The 20,641-nt window shown below is 44.3% G+C and overlaps 2 protein-coding genes across 7 annotated transcripts in view; one reads left to right on the top strand and one right to left on the bottom strand.

The window, feature by feature from the left end:
• Positions 1 to 1,416: 1,416 nt before the first annotated feature.
• On the bottom strand, positions 1,417 to 6,670 carry SPACA5 (sperm acrosome associated 5). The gene is made up of 5 exons (XM_011982866.1): positions 6,589 to 6,670; positions 3,147 to 3,377; positions 2,580 to 2,738; positions 1,702 to 1,780; positions 1,417 to 1,597 (listed from the first exon to the last, which is right to left on the bottom strand). The coding sequence occupies exons 2-5, from the start codon at positions 3,289 to 3,291 to the stop codon at positions 1,501 to 1,503; spliced, it is 480 nt and encodes a 159-aa protein (XP_011838256.1). The 5' UTR covers positions 3,292 to 3,377; positions 6,589 to 6,670; the 3' UTR covers positions 1,417 to 1,500.
• Positions 6,671 to 6,945: 275 nt separating this feature from the next.
• ZNF182 (zinc finger protein 182) overlaps positions 6,946 to 20,641 on the top strand; it is a 31,811-nt gene continuing 18,115 nt past the window's right edge. For 3 of the 6 annotated variants that reach the window (XM_011982865.1, XM_011982861.1, XM_011982860.1), the window contains exons 1-3: positions 6,968 to 7,095; positions 7,302 to 7,496; positions 8,371 to 8,429. In XM_011982865.1, the coding sequence (XP_011838255.1) occupies positions 8,415 to 8,429 (15 nt within the window). In that variant the 5' untranslated portion in view covers positions 6,968 to 7,095; positions 7,302 to 7,496; positions 8,371 to 8,414. Of the gene's footprint in view, positions 7,101 to 7,301; positions 7,497 to 8,370; positions 8,430 to 20,641 lie in introns of all 6 variants that reach the window. The other 3 variants (XM_011982863.1, XM_011982859.1, XM_011982864.1) reach the window with 3 other exon arrangements.

The following is a 20,641-nucleotide window of genomic DNA, read 5'->3' as shown; positions in this document are numbered from 1 at the left end:
AAAAGAAAGAAAGAAAAGAAGAAAAAAAACAAGAAATCAGTATCCAAAGCGTTGGCACCCTTTATGGACCCATAGGGAGATGTGAGATTTGATTACCTAGGCTCGTTGGGGCACAAGGCAGGGGAAATCCAGTTGGCATTAAGGAAGGGGACTCTGGCATTCCTTGGCATGCAGTGACAGCTAGCTGTTTTCATGATCATCTGTGATTATCTTGGTTGAAGTGAACACTTCAAGGCCTCAGGTACTTGAGTATCCACCCCAACCAGAGTACAAAGAACATGAGGGATTGCTTCCTTATGGGAGTGGCTGCTTCCAAAGGTGCTGGCCGTTGCAAAGAATGGCAAATTGAAATTCCTAAATTCTCTGCTCAAGACACAAAGTGAAACTCAGGCATTCTGTAAGAAGAAATTATTACCATGCATGTCCATTGAATGTTTTGCCTACATTCCCGCTCTGTCATTTGAAACTTCAGGCTTTGATCATGAAAGAGGGCCTGGGGGGCTGGAAGAATGGTGTTGTGTGGGAGGATGCAGGAAAATGTACCTTTAACTCCTAATTCCCACTGAGCTTCCTGTGTAAGCACAATCCTTTTGGATTCATTCTCCCCTGAAGAGACTGTATCTGCCTTAAATAAAGACCCTGTAGTGACCTGAACTGAGAGTGATTTTTTTTTTTTTTTTTTTTTTTTTTTTTTTTGAGACAGAGTCTCGCTCTGTTACCCTGGTTGGAGTGCAGTGGCATGATCTCGGCTCACTGCAACCTCCGCCTCCTGGGTTCAAGCAATTCTTCTGCCTCAGCCTCCTGAGTAGCTGGGACTACGGGTCCGTGTCACCACACCCGGCTAAATTTTTTTTGTATTTTTAGTAGAGATGGGGTTTCACCATATTTGCCAGGCTGGTCTCGAACTCCTGACCTCATGATCCGCCTGGCTTGGCCTTCCAAAGTACTGGGATTACAGGCGTGAGCCACCGCACCCTGCTGAGACTGATTCTTTTTAAGGGAAGCCAATTTTCATCTCTCCCATCCCACTCCTCTATCTCCAAACCTATAACTGTCTTATGTACCAAGCACTTTATGCGTTTTACAAATATTAATTCATTTAATCCTCCCAATAACCCCATCAAGTAGTTACTATTATTATCATCCTTATTTAACAGATGAGGAAACTGAGGCACAGAGAAATTAAGTATCTCTTCCAAGGCAACACAGCTAGTAGGTGGTAGAGATGGTTTTTGAACCCAGGAGAACACATGCTCTTGATTCACAACACTATCCTCCCTTCCTTCCCCACCCTGAGTGATCTGGTATTTCTTAATTAGAGCTTTGAATATATGGAGGAAGTGACAGAATACTGTGACGGAAGGGTACTTCTGGGCATTGAATAAATGAAGAGAGTCAGACATCACAGCATTTTTTGCATTGTTTACCAATACCATCCTTTATTAAATGCACAAGAGAAAGAAATGAAAGGAAAATAAAATCTGTCTCTTCGAATCTGAGTCATGGATGAATTTTCGGATCAATTTTCACGTTCATATCACACCCCTTGAGCCATTCAGATAAATCATGGCCAGAACAGTGCCGCCTCCAAGAAGTCCTGGGAAATGAAGGAAAAGAGAGAGCATGAAGTGGACAGGTTGATGGGGTGGCAGTGACACTATCCCTGGCTGCCCACAGTCCGGGTCATCCCCATGAACTTACCAGGCAGACAGCCCATTCTGTGAGGACACAATCTGCTTGGCACACATGATGTCATCCAGAATATGGCGATTGAGCAGGTCTGAGGGGGAAGAGAGGGACATGCTGATCTAGTGCATTGGGGATAGGGTAACAGTGAATGGAGGGCCCAGGGGTTTTGGGTTCTTTGGGGCCTGAAGAACCTCAACCACTATGTTGGCTGATTCTGGATGACCTTGATTCTCTTGTCAGTTGGTTATAAATGATCTTAATCACCATGTTAGCTGGTTCTGTACAACCTTAACTCATGTTGACTGATCCTGGATTATCTGGATGGTCATGTTGGCTAGTTATGAATAATCCCAACCCCCATACTATCTGGTCCTGGACAACCTCAATTTCCATTTGGGCTGGCCCCAAATAACCTCAGTCTCCATTTTTTCCTGTCTTGGACAACCTCAACCACCATTTTGGCCAACACTGAACAACTTTAACTGCTATTCTATTTTGTCCTCAACAACACCAGTCTTATCTGGAAAGTTCTGTCATTTCTGCATGGAGGTTATCTGTTTCTGTTTCTAGAATCAGACATTTGCTTCTTTCCTTGGGGCCTGGGTAACTTCAACCCCAAATCAGGACAGTCTCTATCTCTATTCCACATGGAGGTAAGTTTCCTGTTTCCTGAGTCTAAGAAAACTGCAGTGTCCTTTCTGGGTGAGGACGGGGAGCTCTGAGCTCTGAGCTCTTCTGTCCTAAACAACCAAAAGTTGCTCAGGCAACTTTTCTCCTTTTCCCATCACTTTTCTCTTGTTGCAGGAGATTATGGCTTAAACAACCTTGCCCTCCAAGTGTGGGAGAGTAGGGCCCAGCAGGGCTTCAGTGTGTCCCCAGTGCTGACTTACCATGACAATCCATGTGGCAGAGGTTCTTGGTGGGTGTAATGCCATTGTCACACCACCAGGCAGAATTCAGTTGGAAAATGCCATATTCACTGCTGCCATCAGGATTGTGGTCCACGAAGGCGGTGTCAAAGCCACTCTCATAATGAGCCATGCACAGCCCTGGGGCAGTGAGAAGGGAGGCAAGGAGTAGGTATAGAGCCTGGGAATAGGGAAGGATAGGATGGGGGGAGGACAGGGATGGTTGTCATCTCAGTTGTGAGGGTGGTGATCTTGGTTTAGTGGTGGTGATGTTGGTGATTCTGGTGAGACGTCAGTGATGGTGGTAGCGATGGTATTCATGATGGTAACAGCAGTGATATTGATTATAGTGATAGTGTTGATGGCAGAGATGGAGGTGATGGTTGTGAAGGCCATAATGGTGGTGGTGTTAGAGTTAGTTAAACTACTCAGCATAGTCAGTCAGGGAGTGACTCAAGGGCTCATGCCCTGGCCTGGAGAGGTGATAAAGGACAAGGGGGGTCTGGGTCTGAATGTGGTGGGTGGCTCAGGGGCAACTGGGATTCTCACAGTCTCCAATGCCGTAGCCCTTGTAGCCGTTCAGCCCTGCTCTCTCCAGTCTTGCCGCCAGCTCGCAGCGTTCATAGATCTTGGCATCCACAGTGACAACCATCAGTGTGGCCAAGGTCACTACCACAGTGCCCCAGGCCTGCATTATGGCACCTGTAAGCCCTCCCAGGTGACTTGCTCCAGACTCACCCTGTGGTGTTCGGAATTAGGGGCATTCTGGAACTCTGGGCTCTATGAGCAAAGGTCTAAGTGGTAGATTCTAGAACACAGAGCACAGAAGCCTAAACACCTCCCAACACTGTTGCATTGGGGATTAAAGGCCCTACCTCCCAACACTGTTGCATTGGAGATTAAGTTTCTGACATCTGAATTTTGGAAGGGACATATTCAAACCATAGCACTCATCCTTGGTTCACCTCTCTGCACTTAAAGTGCTGTTCCATCCTAATTTACTGGAATGTGCCCCACGTTTCATATTACAAATGGCATATTACATATACATTCTTATGCCTGCTTTTTCAACTTCATTCTCATTCTGCCTTTTGTTCCTCCATTCACTTACACTGCCTTTCAGCCACTTATATTCACCCATACTGGGCCTCATATTATCACAATTCCCCACAGTCTACTTAGCATTACCCAAATTCTCTCATGTCATATTCCTTCTTCACCCCACTCACTCTCGCTCAGACTCATTTCCTTTCCTATATTTATCTCTATTTCCCACCCCTGCATCAAATGACTCTGGCTTACTCGCACGTGGCCCAGCCTTCAGCTTCTTTCATTGACCCGGGGCCTCATTATTTCCCCCATTCATTCCCTTTCTGCCCCTCCTTCACCTCTATTCTCTCAGATGCTGTCCCAGGAACACCCCCATTTCCTGGAGCTCTGTCCCTATTACTCCCAAACACTAGGTGAAGTTACCCACATATACTTAGCCTACGTTTGGTCACTGTTCTTTCTCAGTTTTCTCTTCATTGCCTCCATTTACTCTTACTCTGCCTCTCACTGCCTCATTCATTTAAATCTATTCCCATTGTAATCCCTATCACCCTCTTTTTGCTCATATTCTGCCTCCCAGTACCCACATTCTGTCACACTGTGCCTCAAATTTGTTACTTTTGCTCACATCGGGCTCCCCATGTTTCCTCGCTTTACTCACCCAAGTAAAGGTGAGTTCCACTCTCTGCCTCGCAATACCCACCTTCACCCATCCTCTGCTCTTCACTTTCATTCCCTCTCACTCTGCCCAACATCACCTCCATTCATGCGCACTCTTCAGCTCATTCATATTTGCCGATTCCCACTGGGATCCCTGTACACCCACGTTCCTGGGCTACTACCCTGTATTACGCCCATCTAATCCCAGTCATCTCTAGTCACCCTTCTCCCTCATAGCACCCGCACTCAAACTCGGCCTGCTTCACATTCTACCATGTCTCCATCTCCACTCTTTTATTCTGTCCTTCCCGCACCCCATTCTTCCCTTTCCATCCCACATTACCCACATTCACTCCTATTGTCTCCCTAAATTCCCCTCTCTTCATTCATCTTGTGCCTCATAAAACCACCATTCATTCACACTCTAATCCTTAGTACTCATATAAACTCCACTCACATTCACCCTCTTCAGTTGCCCCATTCAGAGTCTGTTCCCACTTTCACCTTTTTTCCACTGAGACTGTGCCTTATTTCCCAGCATTTACTTAATCTCATCATAATCTCATATTCATTCATAATTGATGCATGCATAGTCATTCCCTCACTTTGGCCCACATCCACTCCACTCTGGTGTTCATTCACCTCCATTCCATTGCCCTTTGCCTCTCCTTGCTCTCATTTACTCCCAATTTGCCCTTCAGTCACCATTATTCATGCTCCTCACCCACCAGTCCCATGTGTCTCCTGTTCGCTGACACTCACATTGGCCAACACAGAAAAGTCTGATGGATTGCACAGGATTTGATTTGGCTGCACGCACCAATCCCACCACAAACACCAGTGGCTTCAAGAGGAGGGAAGCAGACTCCTCTTTTGGAGGCAGGTAATCCAGGCCTAGTGTGGTGGCTCCAAGGTCACCAGAGACCTGGCTCCTTTTGTGCTGTTGTTCTGTCAACCTCACCTGCTGCCTCTGGTCCAAAATGACTGCTCACAATTGGCAAGGCTTTTGTGGTCTTGATAAAATGTATCTTAAGAGCAATTGTAATGATAACTCGCCAGCCACGTGGGGGCTTCTCTCATTGTCTTTCAATGGGAATGTCATATCATGCAGACTCTGTGGTGGGACCAGCCACCTGTCAGCTTCTCACTCTCCTTCACCTAGCTACCTGCTGCTTAGGTTACTGTATGAGGAGGTCATACCTGTAGGGACTGATGGTAGAGGTTACCCAGGACAGACAGTGGGGGTCCTCGCTCTGCAGCAGCAAAGTTAGCCTCACATAGCTTGTGCATGCACACCGTGGGCCCTGGGATAGTTTCTGAGGGCCTGTATCACTGGCTCCTCTGCCCCCTAACTCCCACCAACCCTAAAGGATTTCCTCCTTTGTGTAGGTGTGTGTGTACAAGGTGGTTGGAGATGACGTTTAGGTGCTAGAAGGGGCGACACTGTGATGAGCCCTAAAGGACCAGCCCTTTCTATTTTCTACCTCCTAATGCATTGAGAGAGTGGATAACTTGTATACCCAGGAGGTGCTGCTGTGTCAGGGAGCAAGAGATGTGAGTTCCTTTTTTACTTTCTTTCTTTGTCTTGTCTGCTGGGAAGCTCCATTTCTTTTTGTTGTTGTTTTTTTGTTTTTGAGATGGAGTCTCACTGTGTTGCCCAGGCTGGAGTGCAGTGGTGTGATCATGGCTCACTGCAACCTCTTCCTCCCAAGTTCAAGTGATTCTCCTGCCTCAGCCTCCCGAGTAGATGGGATCACAGGCGCGCTACCAAGCCCGGCTAATTTTTGGTATTTTTAGTAGAGACGGGGTTTCACCATGTTGGCCAGGCTGGTCTTGAACTCCTGACCTCAGGTGATCCGCCTACCTCGGCCTCCCAAAGTGCTGAGATTACAGGCACGTGCCACCTCACCCAGCCCAATATATGTGTATTTTTAACGTTACTATATAATGTTAGATTGCTTCAGACTGGTCTTTACAAATCGGATCCTTTTTATGGTTTCCTATATGTCCAGAATGAAATATGAGCTCCCTGGCCAAGGAGGCCCTACAGCACCTGGCCCCAGCCTACACCTCCTACACTCCCAACACACTGATACTGTCTACTCATCCAGAAAAAGCAACCTGTTAGCCACCACTTAATACACCCCTTCACCCCTGGTGTGTGTGTCCCATATCGCCGTTTATTTTTCAGCTTGTCTGCATACCGACCTACCGTCCTTCAAATGCTACAACGTAAACTCCCAGTCCTGGCCACTGGATGAAGCCAGTGGCTTTTCCCTACCTCCTACTCTTTGTGCACGCAGAGCAATTTAGCCACAGACCCCGCCGCCCCGTTCTTTTACACCTGCAACCCTGTTGCTGCCCTCAAAGTTCAAAGTGCGAAACTGCCGCCTGCTAGAATCGTTTCCTTAGTTGGGCACTTCCTCTCCCCGCCTTGCCGTAAGAAAATTGGTGTCTGAAGTCTTAGGAGTACCGGCCTCTGCAGAACTAAGTAAACACCCGCTCTGCGACGCAGCCCCAGAAGCAAAAAGACACGGACCGCGTCCCTCTCCCCTGGAGGAGTGACGTCACCGGCAAGACTACCTTCCCTCTGCGCCTGCGCTGCGGCCCCATGTTGACTATTGGCGGACGGGGTCTCAAAGGCGCCACTGAGCGTGCGCAGAACCGACCGCTGCAGCCCTTTAGGCTGCGGTGCCAAAGAGTCGGTCCCGAAGCGGAAGTGCTTGTTGGGGCCGGGCTTTGTAACGGTCTCCTGAGCAGCGAGCAGAAAATCTGTTATCCAGAGAGAGTGAGGTTGAGGGGGCAAGTGCTAGGGGTCGTGGGCCGAGTGATGGGGAGTTCTGCGGGATGAGTAAAGAGGGAGCTGGGGGTTGAGTGATGGGGGACCGAGAGGTCAGTGGACGAGGTTCTAGGGGCTCGCTGGTGAACAAAGTTATGGGGGCTAAGCAGGATTGAATGGGGCTTATTAAACTTTGACTTTTACACATTTTCCAGCACAGTGACCTGCCCCTAAGGGTTCATGCCCATCCCTCAGGCCCCTCTTTAGACGCGCCCTGCTCCTCCCTCTGCTCTATCCCCTTGCCCAAGCCCCGAGGTGGGGACCTGGTGTGAATGCTCCGGCCGAAGTGAACCTGCACCCCCGCACCCGAAGGCCTCTTTCCGGCTCCTGGGCAAGGCGGCCCCGGTGAGGTGAGCAGAAGGAAGGAGAGGCACCTGCGAGGTCTCACCTGACCCCGGGCCTCGCCCAGAGTTGGGGACCTGGGAGGAGGGGTAGGTGCGGGGTCTGAGGGAGATGGGGGTAAAATGTAATTGGGACAATAGTTTTAGAGTGTGGTTTTTTTGGCATTTAATAAATAACATTTGAAGTATAGATTAATTCAGAAATAGAGGAAAAGAAAATCAAAAGGAACTAATTCTTCCCCCACGCATTTAAATGTCCATTTTTAGACATTTTTGGTGTGTATAGGGGTATGCCTTTTAAACATTTAACATATAGCTTTAAAATGGATTCCCACAGTTTTAAAACCTACTTTGTTTTCATATAAAAGTTTAATGTAATTCAGCTTAAGATTTTTTTGTACACCTTTAAAAAACGTTTAGTTGAGATATATGTACCACAACGTGCATAGATACTGTACAATTCCATATAACGCTTTTAACAGCTTTGTAGCATTTTATCTTTTATATTTTGTTATTATTAATCCCTTATGTGTCATAGAGGATCGTTTAAGTTTGGCATTATTAAAATCAATGCTGAGACGTGGGTACGTACAGAGAAATTATGATACATTATGATAAATTATTTCCTTAAGGAAAATACCTAGAAATACACTTTATAGGTCAGTACACAATTTAAGATATGTGTATATAAAACCTTTTGTGTTCAATGTTCGCATGAAGAGTGAATAATACATAGATTGTTAAAATCCCATGGTTGCCCAGACTCTTCCAGAGAGCAGTCTGATGGCCAGCTGATGTGAGGGGATTGCTAGGCAGCTAGTTCTGGGCACTGAAAGTCTGATGGGGTCTCCTCATCTGCTCTACTCTTCTCCACTTGTTCCAGCTCAGCCGTTACACATATCTGCTTTTTCCCAAGAAGAGCAGGAAATGGCCAAACCCCAGGTAAGTATGTTGTCTGTTTCTTCATTCCTCTATTTTACTGTGGATGTAGCGAAATATGTGGAAATCCCTGCCATAAAATAGGAAAGTATTTGTAAATAAGGATTAGGATTAGACAAAATAAGAGACAACAGATCAAGGCCAAGTTAGAATGTAGAGGTGTGCAGGACTCAGGGTGTAACAGATATTGATGTTGGGCTGTCAGTTTCTCTTTGAGCCTTCTGGTAGCCAAAGGAAACATAAACAGTACCTTGGCTCACCTTACTCATCAGGAGAGAGCACACAGCCTTCATGGGAAGTCAAGGTTGCCTGGAATCGTGTTTAAAGGTATTTCTTTGCTGGGTCTTCATGTGGATAGTGCAGCTGCCCTCAACCACAGCCTGGTGACAAATGCTTTCCTGCAGATATGTCCTACAGCTTTCCTCAGTGAGCTGGAGATATCACATCAAAATGTAACTTGGGAATGAAATCTCTTAGGGAACCTGCTTGTCTTTCCAATGATTTTCCTGAAGCAGTTTTCTTAGTTGGACTTTGAATTATCTTCTGTCCAAGAGACAAAAATTTTTCAGATACCTGCAACCCACCATATTTTTTCTTTCACTTTAAACATTTTTATTTTTTAAATTAACACAGTGAAATTGATTTTTCTGTTAGATTGGTGTAACTAATCTATAGGACAGATAATAGTTTCATCACCCCAAAAAACTCCTTCATGCTACTCTGTTAATAGTCATATCTTCCCCAACCTGTAACCTCAGGCAGTGGCAGGTCTGTTCTGTGTCACTATAGTTTTGTCTTTTCAAGAATGTCATATAAGTGGGGTGTCATGTATTATGTAACCTTTTCTTTCTGAGATGATTGATTTACATGCAATTGAAAGAATAATACAGAGAAATCCTGTGTACTCTTTTCCTAGATTCCCCCAATGATAACATCCTGCAAAAACCATAGTACAATATCAAAGTCAGGATGTTGACACTGATATGGTCAAGCCCCATCATCGCAAGAATCCCTCAAGTTGTCCCTTACTCCCTTAGCCACTACCCTTCCTCCACCATACCCATTCCTAAACTCTTGGCAGCTACAAATCTGTTTTCCGTTTTGGGAATTTTGTCATTTCAAGAATGTAATAGAAATGGATCGTATGGTATGTGACCTTTTGGGATTTTTTTATGTTTGTTTGTTTGTTTCCACTCAGCACAATTCCCTGGAGATTCATCAAAGTTGTGTGTGTCAGTAGTTGTTTCTTTGTTATTGCTGAATAGTAGTCCACGGTGTAAATGTTCCCCAGTGTATTTATCCATTCTCCTGTTGAAAGACATTTGGGTTATTTCCAGTTTTTGGCAATTATGAGTAGAGCTACTTTAAACAATCATGCACAGGGCTTTGTGTGAACATAAGTTTTCATTTCTGCGGAGTAAATATTGGATTACTGGGTCATATGGTAAGTGTATGTTTAACTTTTTAGGAATCTGCCAAATTATTTTCTAGAGCGGTTGAACCATTTTTCATTTCTCCCAGCAATGTATGAGTTCCAATTGTTTCATATTTTTGTCAGTACTTGGTAGTGTCAGTATTTTTTATGTAGTCGTTTATCTCATAATGATTTTAATTTGCATTTCCTTAATGATTAAAGATGTTAAGCATCTTTATATATGCTTATTTACTTTTGGTCTATCCTCTTGATGAATGTCTGTTCAAAAGTTTGTGCCCATTTTTCAACTGGATTTTCTTGCTGTTGAGTTTTGAGAGTTCTTTATATATCCTTTATACAGGTCCTTTGTCAGATACACGGTTCGCAAATGCTTTCTCCAAGTGTATTGCTTCTCCTTTTCTTCTCGTACATTGTTGTTTGCAGAGCAAAACTTTTTAATTTGGAAAATTTCCAATTTATGAATCATTTATTTATGGATCATGCCCTTGGTGTCCTGTCTAAGAACTTTGCCTAACACTAGGTCATGAAGATTTTCTCCTATTCTATAATTTTATAGTTTTAGATTTTACATTTAGGTAGATGATTCCTTTTGCATTAATTTTTTTTTTCTTTTTTTGAGATGGAGTCTCACTGTATTGCCCAGGCTAGAGTGCAGCGGTGCCATCTCGGCTCACTGCAACCTCCACCTCCTGGGTTCAAGTGATAAGAATCACTTGCCTCAGCCTCCCGAGTAGCTGGGACTACAGGCATGCACCACCACACCTGGCTAATTTTTATATTCTTAGTAGAGTCGGGGTTTCACCATGTTGGCCAGGCTGGTCTCGAACTCCTGACCTCAGGTGATCCACCCGCCTTGGCCTCCCAAAGTGGTGGGATTACAGGCATGAGCCACTGCGCCTGGCCCTTTTGCATTAATTTTTGTGTAAGGTGTGAGGATTAGGTCAGGGTTCATTTTGCATATGGATTTCCAATTGTTCTAACCCCAATTGTTAATAATTTTTTTTTGCTTTTATTATTTTATTATTTAATTTTTATTCTATTTTATTTTTTTGAGACAGAGTCTCGCTCTGTCACCCAGGCTGGAGTGCAGTGGTGTGATCTCAGCTCGCTGCAAGCTCCGCCTCATGGGTTCACACCATTCTCCTGCCTCAGCCTCCCGAGTAGCTGGGACTACAGGCACCCACCACCACGCCCGGCTCATTTTTTGTATTTTTAGTAGAGACGGGGTTTCACCGTGTTAGCCCGGATGGTCTCGATCTCCTGACCTCGTGATCCACCCGCCTCGGCCTCCCAAAGTGCTGGGATTACAGGCATGAGCCACTGCTCCCGGCCTTAAATTTTTTTTTGAGATGGAGTCTCACTCTGTCGCCCAGGCTGGAGTGCAGTGGTGTGATCTCGGCTCACTGCAACCTCCGGCTCCCAGGTTCAAGCAATTCCCCTGCCTTCCTCCTGAGTAGCTGGGACTACAGGCATGCACCACCATGCCTGGCTAATTTTTGTATTTTTAGTAGAGATGGGGTTTCACCATGTTGGGCAGGCTGGTCTCGAACCGCTGACCTCAGGTGATTGCCTGCCTCGGCCTCCGAAAGTGCTGGGATTACAGGCGTGAGCCACTGTGCCCAGCCTTATTATTTTAAATTGACACATAATAATTATACGTATTTATGGGATATACGGGGATGTTTTGGTAAATGTCTACAATGTGTAATGATTAAATCAAGATAATTAGCATATCCATCTCAAACATTTATTTCTTAGTATTGAGAACATTGAAAAGCCTCTCTTCTGGCTATTTGAAAATATACACTAAATTGTCGTTAATTATGGTCACCCTACAGTGCTGTAGAATGCTAGAACTTATTCCTCCTATCCAGCTCTACTTATGTATCTGTTAACCAACCTTTGGCTACCCACTCCCCAACCCTTCCCTGCCTCTAGTAACCACTGTTCTTCTATGAGAACAACTCTACTTCTGTGAGAACTTCTTAAGCTTCTACATATGAGTGAGCACATGCAGTATTTATCTTTCTGTGCCTGGCTTATTTTACTTAGGATAATGTTCCCCAGGTTCATCCATTGTTACAAACGGCAGAATTTCCTTCTTTTTTCTTTTTTTCTTTTTTTGAGATGGAGTCTTGCTTTGTCGCCCAGGCTGCTTGGCTCACTGCAACTTCCGCCTCCCAGGTTCAAGTGATTCTCCTGCCCCAGCCTCCTGAGTAGCTGGGATTACAGGCACTTGCCACCGTACCCAGTTAATTTTTCTATTTTTAGTAGAGATGGGGTTTCACCATGTTGGCCAGACTGGTCTTGAACTCCTGACCTCAGGTGATCTGCCTGCCTTGGCCTCCCTACGTGCTGGGACTACAGGCGTGAGCCACTGCTCCCGGCCTGAACTTCCTTCTTTTTAAAGGCTGAATGATATTCCGTTGTGTATATATGCCACATTTTCTTTATCCGTTCATCCACTGATGGAAACTGAGGTTGATTCCATAACTTGGCTGTTGCGAATAATGCTGCAATAAACATGGGATTGTAGATATCTCCTTGACATACTAATTTCAGGTCCTTTGGATATATACCCAGGAGTGACATTACTGGATCATATGGTGATTTTTTTTTTTTTTTTTTTTTTTTTGAGATGGAGTCTTGCTCTGTCACTTAGGCAGGAGTGTAGTGGTGCGATCTCAGCTCACTGCAACCTCTGCCTCCGGGGTTCAAGAGATTCTCCTGCCTCAGCCTCCTGAGTAGTTGGGACTACAGGCGCCCACCACCACGCCCAGCTAATTTTTCTGTATTTTTAGTGGAGACAGGGTTTCGCCATGTTGGGCAGGCTGGTCCCAAACTCCTGATCTCAGGTGATCCACCTGCCTCGGCTTCCCAAAGTGCTGGGATCACAGGTGTGAGCCACCACATCCAGCCTCCTCTAAGCACTTCTTTAGCTGCATCCCACAAATTTTCATATGCTGTATTTTCATTTTTGTTCAGTTTGAAGTATTTTCTAATTTTCTTTGAGACTTCCTTTTTGACCAATATATTATTTAGAAGAATGATGTTTAATTTTCAAGTACCTAGAGATTTTCCTGTTATCTATTACTATAAAAAATTCATTATGGTCTGAGAACATATTATACTTTGTATGATTTCAGGTCTTTTACACTTGTTAAATTTGGTTTTCTGACTCATGGTCTTTCTTGGTGAATGTTCCATGTGCACTTGAAAAGAATGTATATACAAAATTAGCCAGGCGTGGTGGCACATGCCTGTAGTCCCAGCTACTTGGGAGCCTGAGGCAGGAGAATCCCTTGAACGCGGGAGGCAGAGGTTGCAGTGAGCCAAGATCATGCCACTGCACTCCAGCCTGGGCGACAGAGCGAGACTCCGTCTCAAAAAAAAAAAAAAAGAAAAAGAAAAGAATGTATATTCTGTTGTTTTACAGGAGTGTTTTGTATATCTCAATTGCATACAGTTGGTTGATGGTGTTTAGTTCTATATTCTTGCTGATTTTCTGTCTACTGGTTCTATCAGTTACTGAGAAAAAAGTATTGAGTATACAGTTATTGTTGCAGATTTGCCTGTTTCTCCTGTCAGTTGTATTAGTATCCCTTCATATATTTTGAAGCTCTGTTGTTAGATGCATACACTTTTAGGAGTGTTATGTCTTTTTGGTGAATTAATTAATTTTTTTTTTTTTTTTTTTGAGATGGAGTCTTGCTCTGTCACCCAGGCTGGAGTGCAGTGGTGCGATCTTGACTCATGGCAACTTCCCCCTCCTGGTTTCAAGTGATTCTCCTGCCTCAGCCTCCTAAGTAGCTGGGATTACATGCGCCCGCCACCACGCCCAGTTAATTTTTGTATTTTAGTAGAGACGGGGTTTTGCCATGTTGGCCAGGCTGGTCTTGAACGCCTGACCTCAGGTGATCCACTCGCCTCAGCCTCCCAAAGTGCTGGGATTACAGGTGTGAGCCACTGTGCTTGGCTGGTGAGTTTTTTATCCTTATGTCATTCATTATCCTCGATGAGTTTTGGCTCTGAAGTCTACTTTGGCTGTTGTTAAATATGGTCACTCCAGTTTTCCTTTGGTAGTATTTCAGTGGTATACTTTTTTCCATTCTTTCTTTTATCCTACCTGTATTATTATATTTGAAGTATGTTGTGTGTGTGTGTGTGTTTTAGCAGGGTCTCCCTCTCACCCAGGCTGGAATGCAGTGGCATGATCTCGGCTCACTGCAGCCTTGACCTCCCGGGCTTAAGTGATCCTCCCACCTCAACCTCCCAAGTAGCTGGGACCACAGGCACACACCACCACAATTGGCTAATTTTTTGTAGAGATGAGGTTTTGCCATGTCTCCCAGGCTGGTCTGGAACTCCTGAGCTCAGGTGATCCGCCTACCTCGACCTCCTAAAGTGCTGGGATTACAGGCGTGAGCCACCGCGCCCCACCAGGATATTCTTTTAGACAGCATGTAGCTAGGTATATTAGTCTGCTTGGGCTGCCATAACAAAGTACCACAGATTGGGTGGGTTAAACAACAGAAGTCAATTTTCTCACAGTTCCAGAAGCTGGGAAGTCCCAGATTAAGGTACTGACTGATTTGGTTTTAGCCTCAGGCACTCTTTCTGGCTTGCAGCTGGCCACCTTGTTGCTGTGTCCTCATATGGCCTTTCCTCTGCTCACACACACACAGCAAGCTCTGATGTCCATTTCTCTTATATGTATACCAGTTCTGCTGGGTTTGGGCCCCACCCTTATGACCTCATTTAACCTTAATTGCCTTTATAAAGGCCCAGTCTCTAAATACAGTCACATTGCAGGTTGGGGCTTCAATGTATGAATTTGTGGGTGGGAGTACAATTCAGTCCATAACAGTTGGGTAATTTTTTTTAATCCATTTTAAAAATTTCTTCCTTTTAATTGGTACATTCAGTCCATTGACATTTAATGTAATTATTGATACTCTTGGATTTAGGTATTTACCACTTTATTACTTGTTTTCTGGTTTTTCTCCCTTTTTTGTTCCTCTGTTTCTCATTTTCTGCCTTCTTTTGGGTTATTTGAACATTTTCTTAGATTGCATTTTTATTTGTCTGTTGTGTTTTTTACTATATCTGTTTACAGAGTTACATATTTTTTTTTGGTGGTTGCCCTGCAAATTACTGTGTATATTTAAGTTTACACAACATGCTTAGAATCAATATTTTACCTCTAAGTGGAGTGTGTGAACCTTACCATCTTATAAGCCCCTTTTCCCTTTCCCCTTTATGTTTTTGTTGTCTTATGTATTAATATTACTTTCATATATACTGAAAGTTCTACCATAAAATGTTATTTCTCTTCCAACTGTCAAATGTATTTTAAAGAACTCAAGGATAATCTATTCTATTTACCCAGATTTTTACCACTTTGATGTTCTTCCTTCATTGTTCATAACCTAAGTTTCCTTCTGATATCATTTGCCTGTTATGAAGAACTGCCTTTGGCAGTTGTTTCAGAGCAAGTCTGCTGGCAACATAGTCTTGGTTTTCCTTCCTTGAGAATGTCTTCATTTCACCTTCATTTCTGAAGGAGATGTTTACTGCCTGTAGATTTTTCAGTGGACTGTTGTTTTCTTTTGGAACTTTCACAATGCTGTTCCACTTCTTCTGCATGCCCTGGTTTCTCATGAGAAATCCACAGTCATTTAAATAGTTGTTCTCCTGTAAATGATATGTTGTTTTTCACTTGTCCTTAGTTTTCAGCAGTTTGGTGATGATGTGTCTGAGTGTGAATTTCTTTGGGGTTATCCTGTTTTGAACTTGCTGAGCCTCTTGAACATACAGATTTTTGTCTTTTGCCAAATTTGGGAAAGTGTTCAGGAATTATTTCTTCCAGATATTTTTCTGTACTATCCTCTTTCTCCTCTCCTTTTGGAACTCTGATGGTGTGAATTTTGGACCTTTTGGTATTGTCCCACAGGTCTCAGAATCTGTTCATGTTTCTGCAGTGTTTTTTCTATTTTTGGGATTAGGTAATCTTTATTGGTTTACCTTGAAGCTTACTTGCTCTTTTCTCTGTTATCTCTGTTGTGTTGAGTCCATCAATTGAGAGTTTATTTCAGTTATTATCTTTTTCAGTTTCAAAATTTTCATTTGGTTCTTTTTTTTATTTTATTTTTGAGACAGAGTCTCGCTCTGTTGCCCAGGCTGGAGTGCAGTGGTACGATCTCAGCTCACTGCAACCTCTGCCTCCTGGGTCCAAGCGATTCTTCTGCCTCAGCCTCCCAGGTAGCTGAGACTACAGGCGCCTGCCACCGTGCCTGGCTAATTTTTGTATTTTTAGTAGAGACGGGGTTTCACCATATTGCCCAGGCTGGTCTTGAACTCCTGACCTCATGATCCTCCCACTTCAGCCTCCCAAAGTGCTGGGATTGCAGGTGTGAACCACCGCACCCGACTGGTTCTTCTTTATATCTTCTGTTTCTTTGGTGAAACTTTCTGTTTTTTTTTGTTGGTTCCTGGAGTGTTTGCCCTTACTTCTTGGGGTGTTTTTATAATAGCTATTTTAAATACTTTCTCAAATAATTCCAACATGTGTGTAATCTCAGTGATGGTGTCTATTGATTGTTTTCTGTCATGCAAGTTGAGATTTGATTGGTTCTTTGTGTACCATGTAATTTTGTATCGTGTCCTGGACATTTTGAAGATGCTGTTATAAGTTGGGGTTATGTTTAAATCCTGAGGAGAAAGTTGATGTTTTTGTTTGTGATAGTCAGTCAGCCTGGTTGAGTTCAGGCTGCACGTTCTAATCAGCCTTCTGTGGTTTGTGGTTTCAGTGTCAGTTCAGTTTTCAAACCTATGCAGTGCCATTCAGACCTGTCCTGTCTGTGTGTGACCCTGTGGCCATTCTGGGACAGAGGCGGGCAGTGGTTTGTCCCTTAGTTCAGTTCTCAAAGTGTTCGCTTTTCTGTTTAGGATTAGATCCATCCATGCACAGCTTGAGGGTGAGCCCAGGAGTGGATAAATGAATGTATGGGGTGAACTCCTCCTCTCCATGATTTCCTGTGTACTTTTTGGTTCCCTGTGGCCCTCCTTGTCCATCCTCCTGACAGAAAACTGAGACTCTACTTACTGTGCTATGCTACACACTTCCCCAACTGTGCCTGGTTCTTTTTACCACTCTTCAAGCCAGATCCAGAGGGCTGCTTCTTGAGTTCTCTCTCTCTCTGCATCTCAGTGCTCTCTTCTTGGTTTGATAATGCCTTGATCCTGGGCCGGGAGATACCAGAGAATAAGTGGCAAACTCACAGTCCATTTAGTGGTACTTTAAATTCTGATGTTTTCCCATAATCTACTTGCTCCTTTTTTTTTTTTTTTTTTTTTTATTTTTTGAATTTTCAGAGTCATGAAACTGCTAGTTCATGTGTTCTGTCCAAGTTTTTGTTCTGTTTTGTTTTGTTTTGAGACAGAGTCTTGCTCTGTCGCCCAGGCTGGAGTGCAGTGGCACAGTCTCAGCTCACTGCAACCTCAGCCTCCCAGGTTCAAGAGATTCTCCTACCTCAGCCTCCCAGTTAGCTGGGATTACAGGTGCCCACCACCACACCTGGCTAATTTTTGTATTTTCAGTAGAGATAGGGTTTCACCATGTTGGGCAGGCTGGTCTCCAACTCCTGACCTCAGGTGATCTGCCCACCTCGGCCATCCAAAGTGCTGAGAATACAGGTGTGAGCCACCACGCCTGGCCTTTGTCCAAGTTCTGTACTTGTATTCATTGGGAAAGACAGGGTAGAATGTGCTTCCTCCATCTTGCTTGTGCCATAGTGCACTGCCCACAGGACCAAGATCTTGGGTATGTACTTGTGTGCTCCAGTTGCCTCGCACTAGCCAGAAGGCACTGCCCCAAACCTGTCTGCCATCTCAGCTGCGTTTTACTACCATCACTGTGGGCCTTTGACAAACCATAGTTGCCATACTGCTGAACTGCCAGGCAGATTCTGCAAGCAATGGGAAGGTTGGCTGTGCACTCACATATCTTTTTATTGTTGTTTCATTGTGGGATTTTTTTCTCCTCTGCTGGTTTTTTTTTTTTTTTTTTTTTTTTTTTTTTGTTGAGATGGAGTCTTGCTCTGTTGCCAGGCTGGAGTGCAGTGGCATGATCTTGGCTCACTGCAACCTCCACCTCCCGGGTTCAGGCAGTTCTCCTTCCTCAGCCTCCCGAGTAGCTGGGACTACAGGCGCGTGCCACCACACCCAGCTAATTTTTTTTTACTTTTAGTAGAGAAGGGGTTTCACCATGTTGGCCAGGATGGTCTTGATCTCTTGGCCTCATGATCCGCCCACCTCAGCCTCCCAAAGTGCCAGGATTACAGGCGAGAGCCACTGCGCCCGGCCTCTTCTGCTGGTCTTACAGAAGAAATGGAACTCTCTCATTGCAGATGGAACGGTTGCACAAAAACTACTCGGGAATCTAAAAAAGATGTGAATATAAAAAGGCACAATTGGCCAGGCACGGTGGCTCACGCCTGTAATCCCAGCACTTTGGGAGGCCGAGGGAGGTGGATCACCTGAGGTCAGGAGTTCAAGACCAGCCTGGCCAACATGGCGAAACCTTGTCTCTACTAAGAATACAAAAATTAGCTAGGTGTGATGGCGGGTGCCTGTAATCCCAGCTACTCAGAAGGCTGAGGCAGGAGAATTGCTTGAACCCGGGAGGCGGAGGTTGCAGTGCGCAGAGATCGCACCACTGCATTCCAGCCTGGGCAACAGAGCAAGACTCCATCTTACACACATAAAAAAGTATGATTGGTTAAATCACCCTCTGAAGAGGAGGGGACTCATCTTCACAGTTTGCTAAAAGTCCCTAGGGAAGTTTGTCTCTCATTCTTTCCACTCCTTCCTCTGATTCCCTTTCTCCTCCCTATGTATTTATATAGAATTGGTCATTTTTCTGCTCTGTTGTTCCTGGTTCTTTCTTGATGCTTTGAGATTCATTCTTTTATCACTTCCCTTGTGTTAGAAGAACTTCCTTTAGGCATTTTCTTAAGAGTAGGTCTGCCAGAGACAAATTCTTTTAGTTTTCCTTCACCTGAGAATGTCTTAATTTCCCCTTCATTCCTGAAGGATAACTTTGCCAGATATAGAATTGGTGGTAGACAGTCCCTTTTTGTTAGCACTTGAAAAATATGCCACTTTTTTTAGCCTCCATGGTTTCTGATGAGAAATCTGCTGTCATTCAAATGTTTTTTTTGTTGTTATTTTTTGTTTTGATTTTTTACCTATAAGTAATGCATTTTTTTCTCTGGTTGCTTTCAAAATTTTTTCTGTTTCTGTAGTTTTCAGAAGCTTAATTTTGTCATGTCTTGGCATGAATTATGGATTTGGTCAGCTTCTTGAATCTGCAGGTTTATGTGTTTTGCCAAATTTGGGAAGTGTTCAGGTATTATTTCTTCAAATACTCTTGTAACCGCCTTCTGTTTCTCCTCATCTCCTTCTGGAATGGCAATGATATGAAGTTTGATCTGTTATAGTCCCATGTGTCCCTGAGATTCTTTTCATTTTTTTTTTTCAGTTTTTTTTCACTTGTTTTTCAGATTGAGTAAATTCTATTGATCTTTTCTCAGGTTCACTGATTCTGTCCTTTGTCATCACCACTAAACTATTGATCTCATTCAGTGAGTTTTTATTTGCTTGGATTTTTTGGTTCTATAATCTCCATTTTGTTCTCTGTTTCATAACTTCTGTTGCTTTGCTGAGATTTTGTGTCAGAAGAACTTGTAATCATGGGAGCATTTTTGTGTTGGCTGCTACAAATCTTTGTAAATTGTTACTGGGCTGAATTGTGTCCTCCTCAAATTCCTACATAAGTACCAGAATTAGTGCAGAACGTCCAAGTTAAGGGCTTATTCCCGCAAGACTACCTCCACTTCAGATGCCAGCCATGAGTGGGGTGCCCAGGCTACCTGCGTTTCTGCCTGGTTGACTACAAATTCAGAGATTCTCATGTACCCTTCAGGTTCAGTTATTTGTTAGAACAACTCACAGAACTCAGGAAAGCACTTATGATTATTAGTTTATTATGATGGATACAACTCAGGAACAATCAAATGGAAGAGTTCTATAGAGCAAGGGATGGAAGAGTACAGAGTTTCCTTCCATGCCCTCTCTGGGTGTGCCGCCCTCCCAACACAGTGTGTTCGCTAAACCAGAAGCTCCCTAACCCTGCCATTGTGGGGTTTCTATGGCAGTTCCATAACATGGGCATGATTGATTAAATCATTGGGCATTGGTGATTAACTCAGTCTGTAGCCCCTGTCCCCTCCCTAGAGATCTGGGGGTTGGCCTGAAAGTTCTAACCTTCTAATAATATGCTTGGCTTTAAATTCTAGCCCCATCCTGGTGGGGCTCCAGGGAATGTGGTTGTGCGTGTTGACACATGTGCCTTTCAGAGAATTCTTCTTTATCCTGGTGAGCGGCTTAGTGCCTGTGTCTGACCCATGACCAGGTGTTTCTCTCCCAGGAAACCTGTTTATTCTGGCAGACACCCTTGTGGCTCTTGTCTGACCTGGGTACAGCTTGTTCCTACCAAGATAGCCACTCTCTAGGAGAGCCCTGACTGGGAGAGAAGTTAGGTTTGGGTGTGTGGGGCAAGTGAGATGCAGAGGAGGCAACTCAACAGAACACAGGAAGTCACAGAGGCAGCACATTCCTTACAGGTCCAGATGGAGGAGGGCAGCACACCTCGCAGGGACAATGGGATGCAGAGAGCTGTCCACGACATACACGCTCAGCCAGTGAGTGGGGACAGAGA

This window comes from Mandrillus leucophaeus, unplaced genomic scaffold, assembly GCF_000951045.1.
Source record: "Mandrillus leucophaeus isolate KB7577 unplaced genomic scaffold, Mleu.le_1.0 Scaffold243, whole genome shotgun sequence".
Taxonomy (NCBI): domain Eukaryota; kingdom Metazoa; phylum Chordata; class Mammalia; order Primates; family Cercopithecidae; genus Mandrillus; species Mandrillus leucophaeus.
Note: the sequence above shows the minus strand (reverse complement) of the source record. Positions and strands in the feature narration are given on the sequence as shown.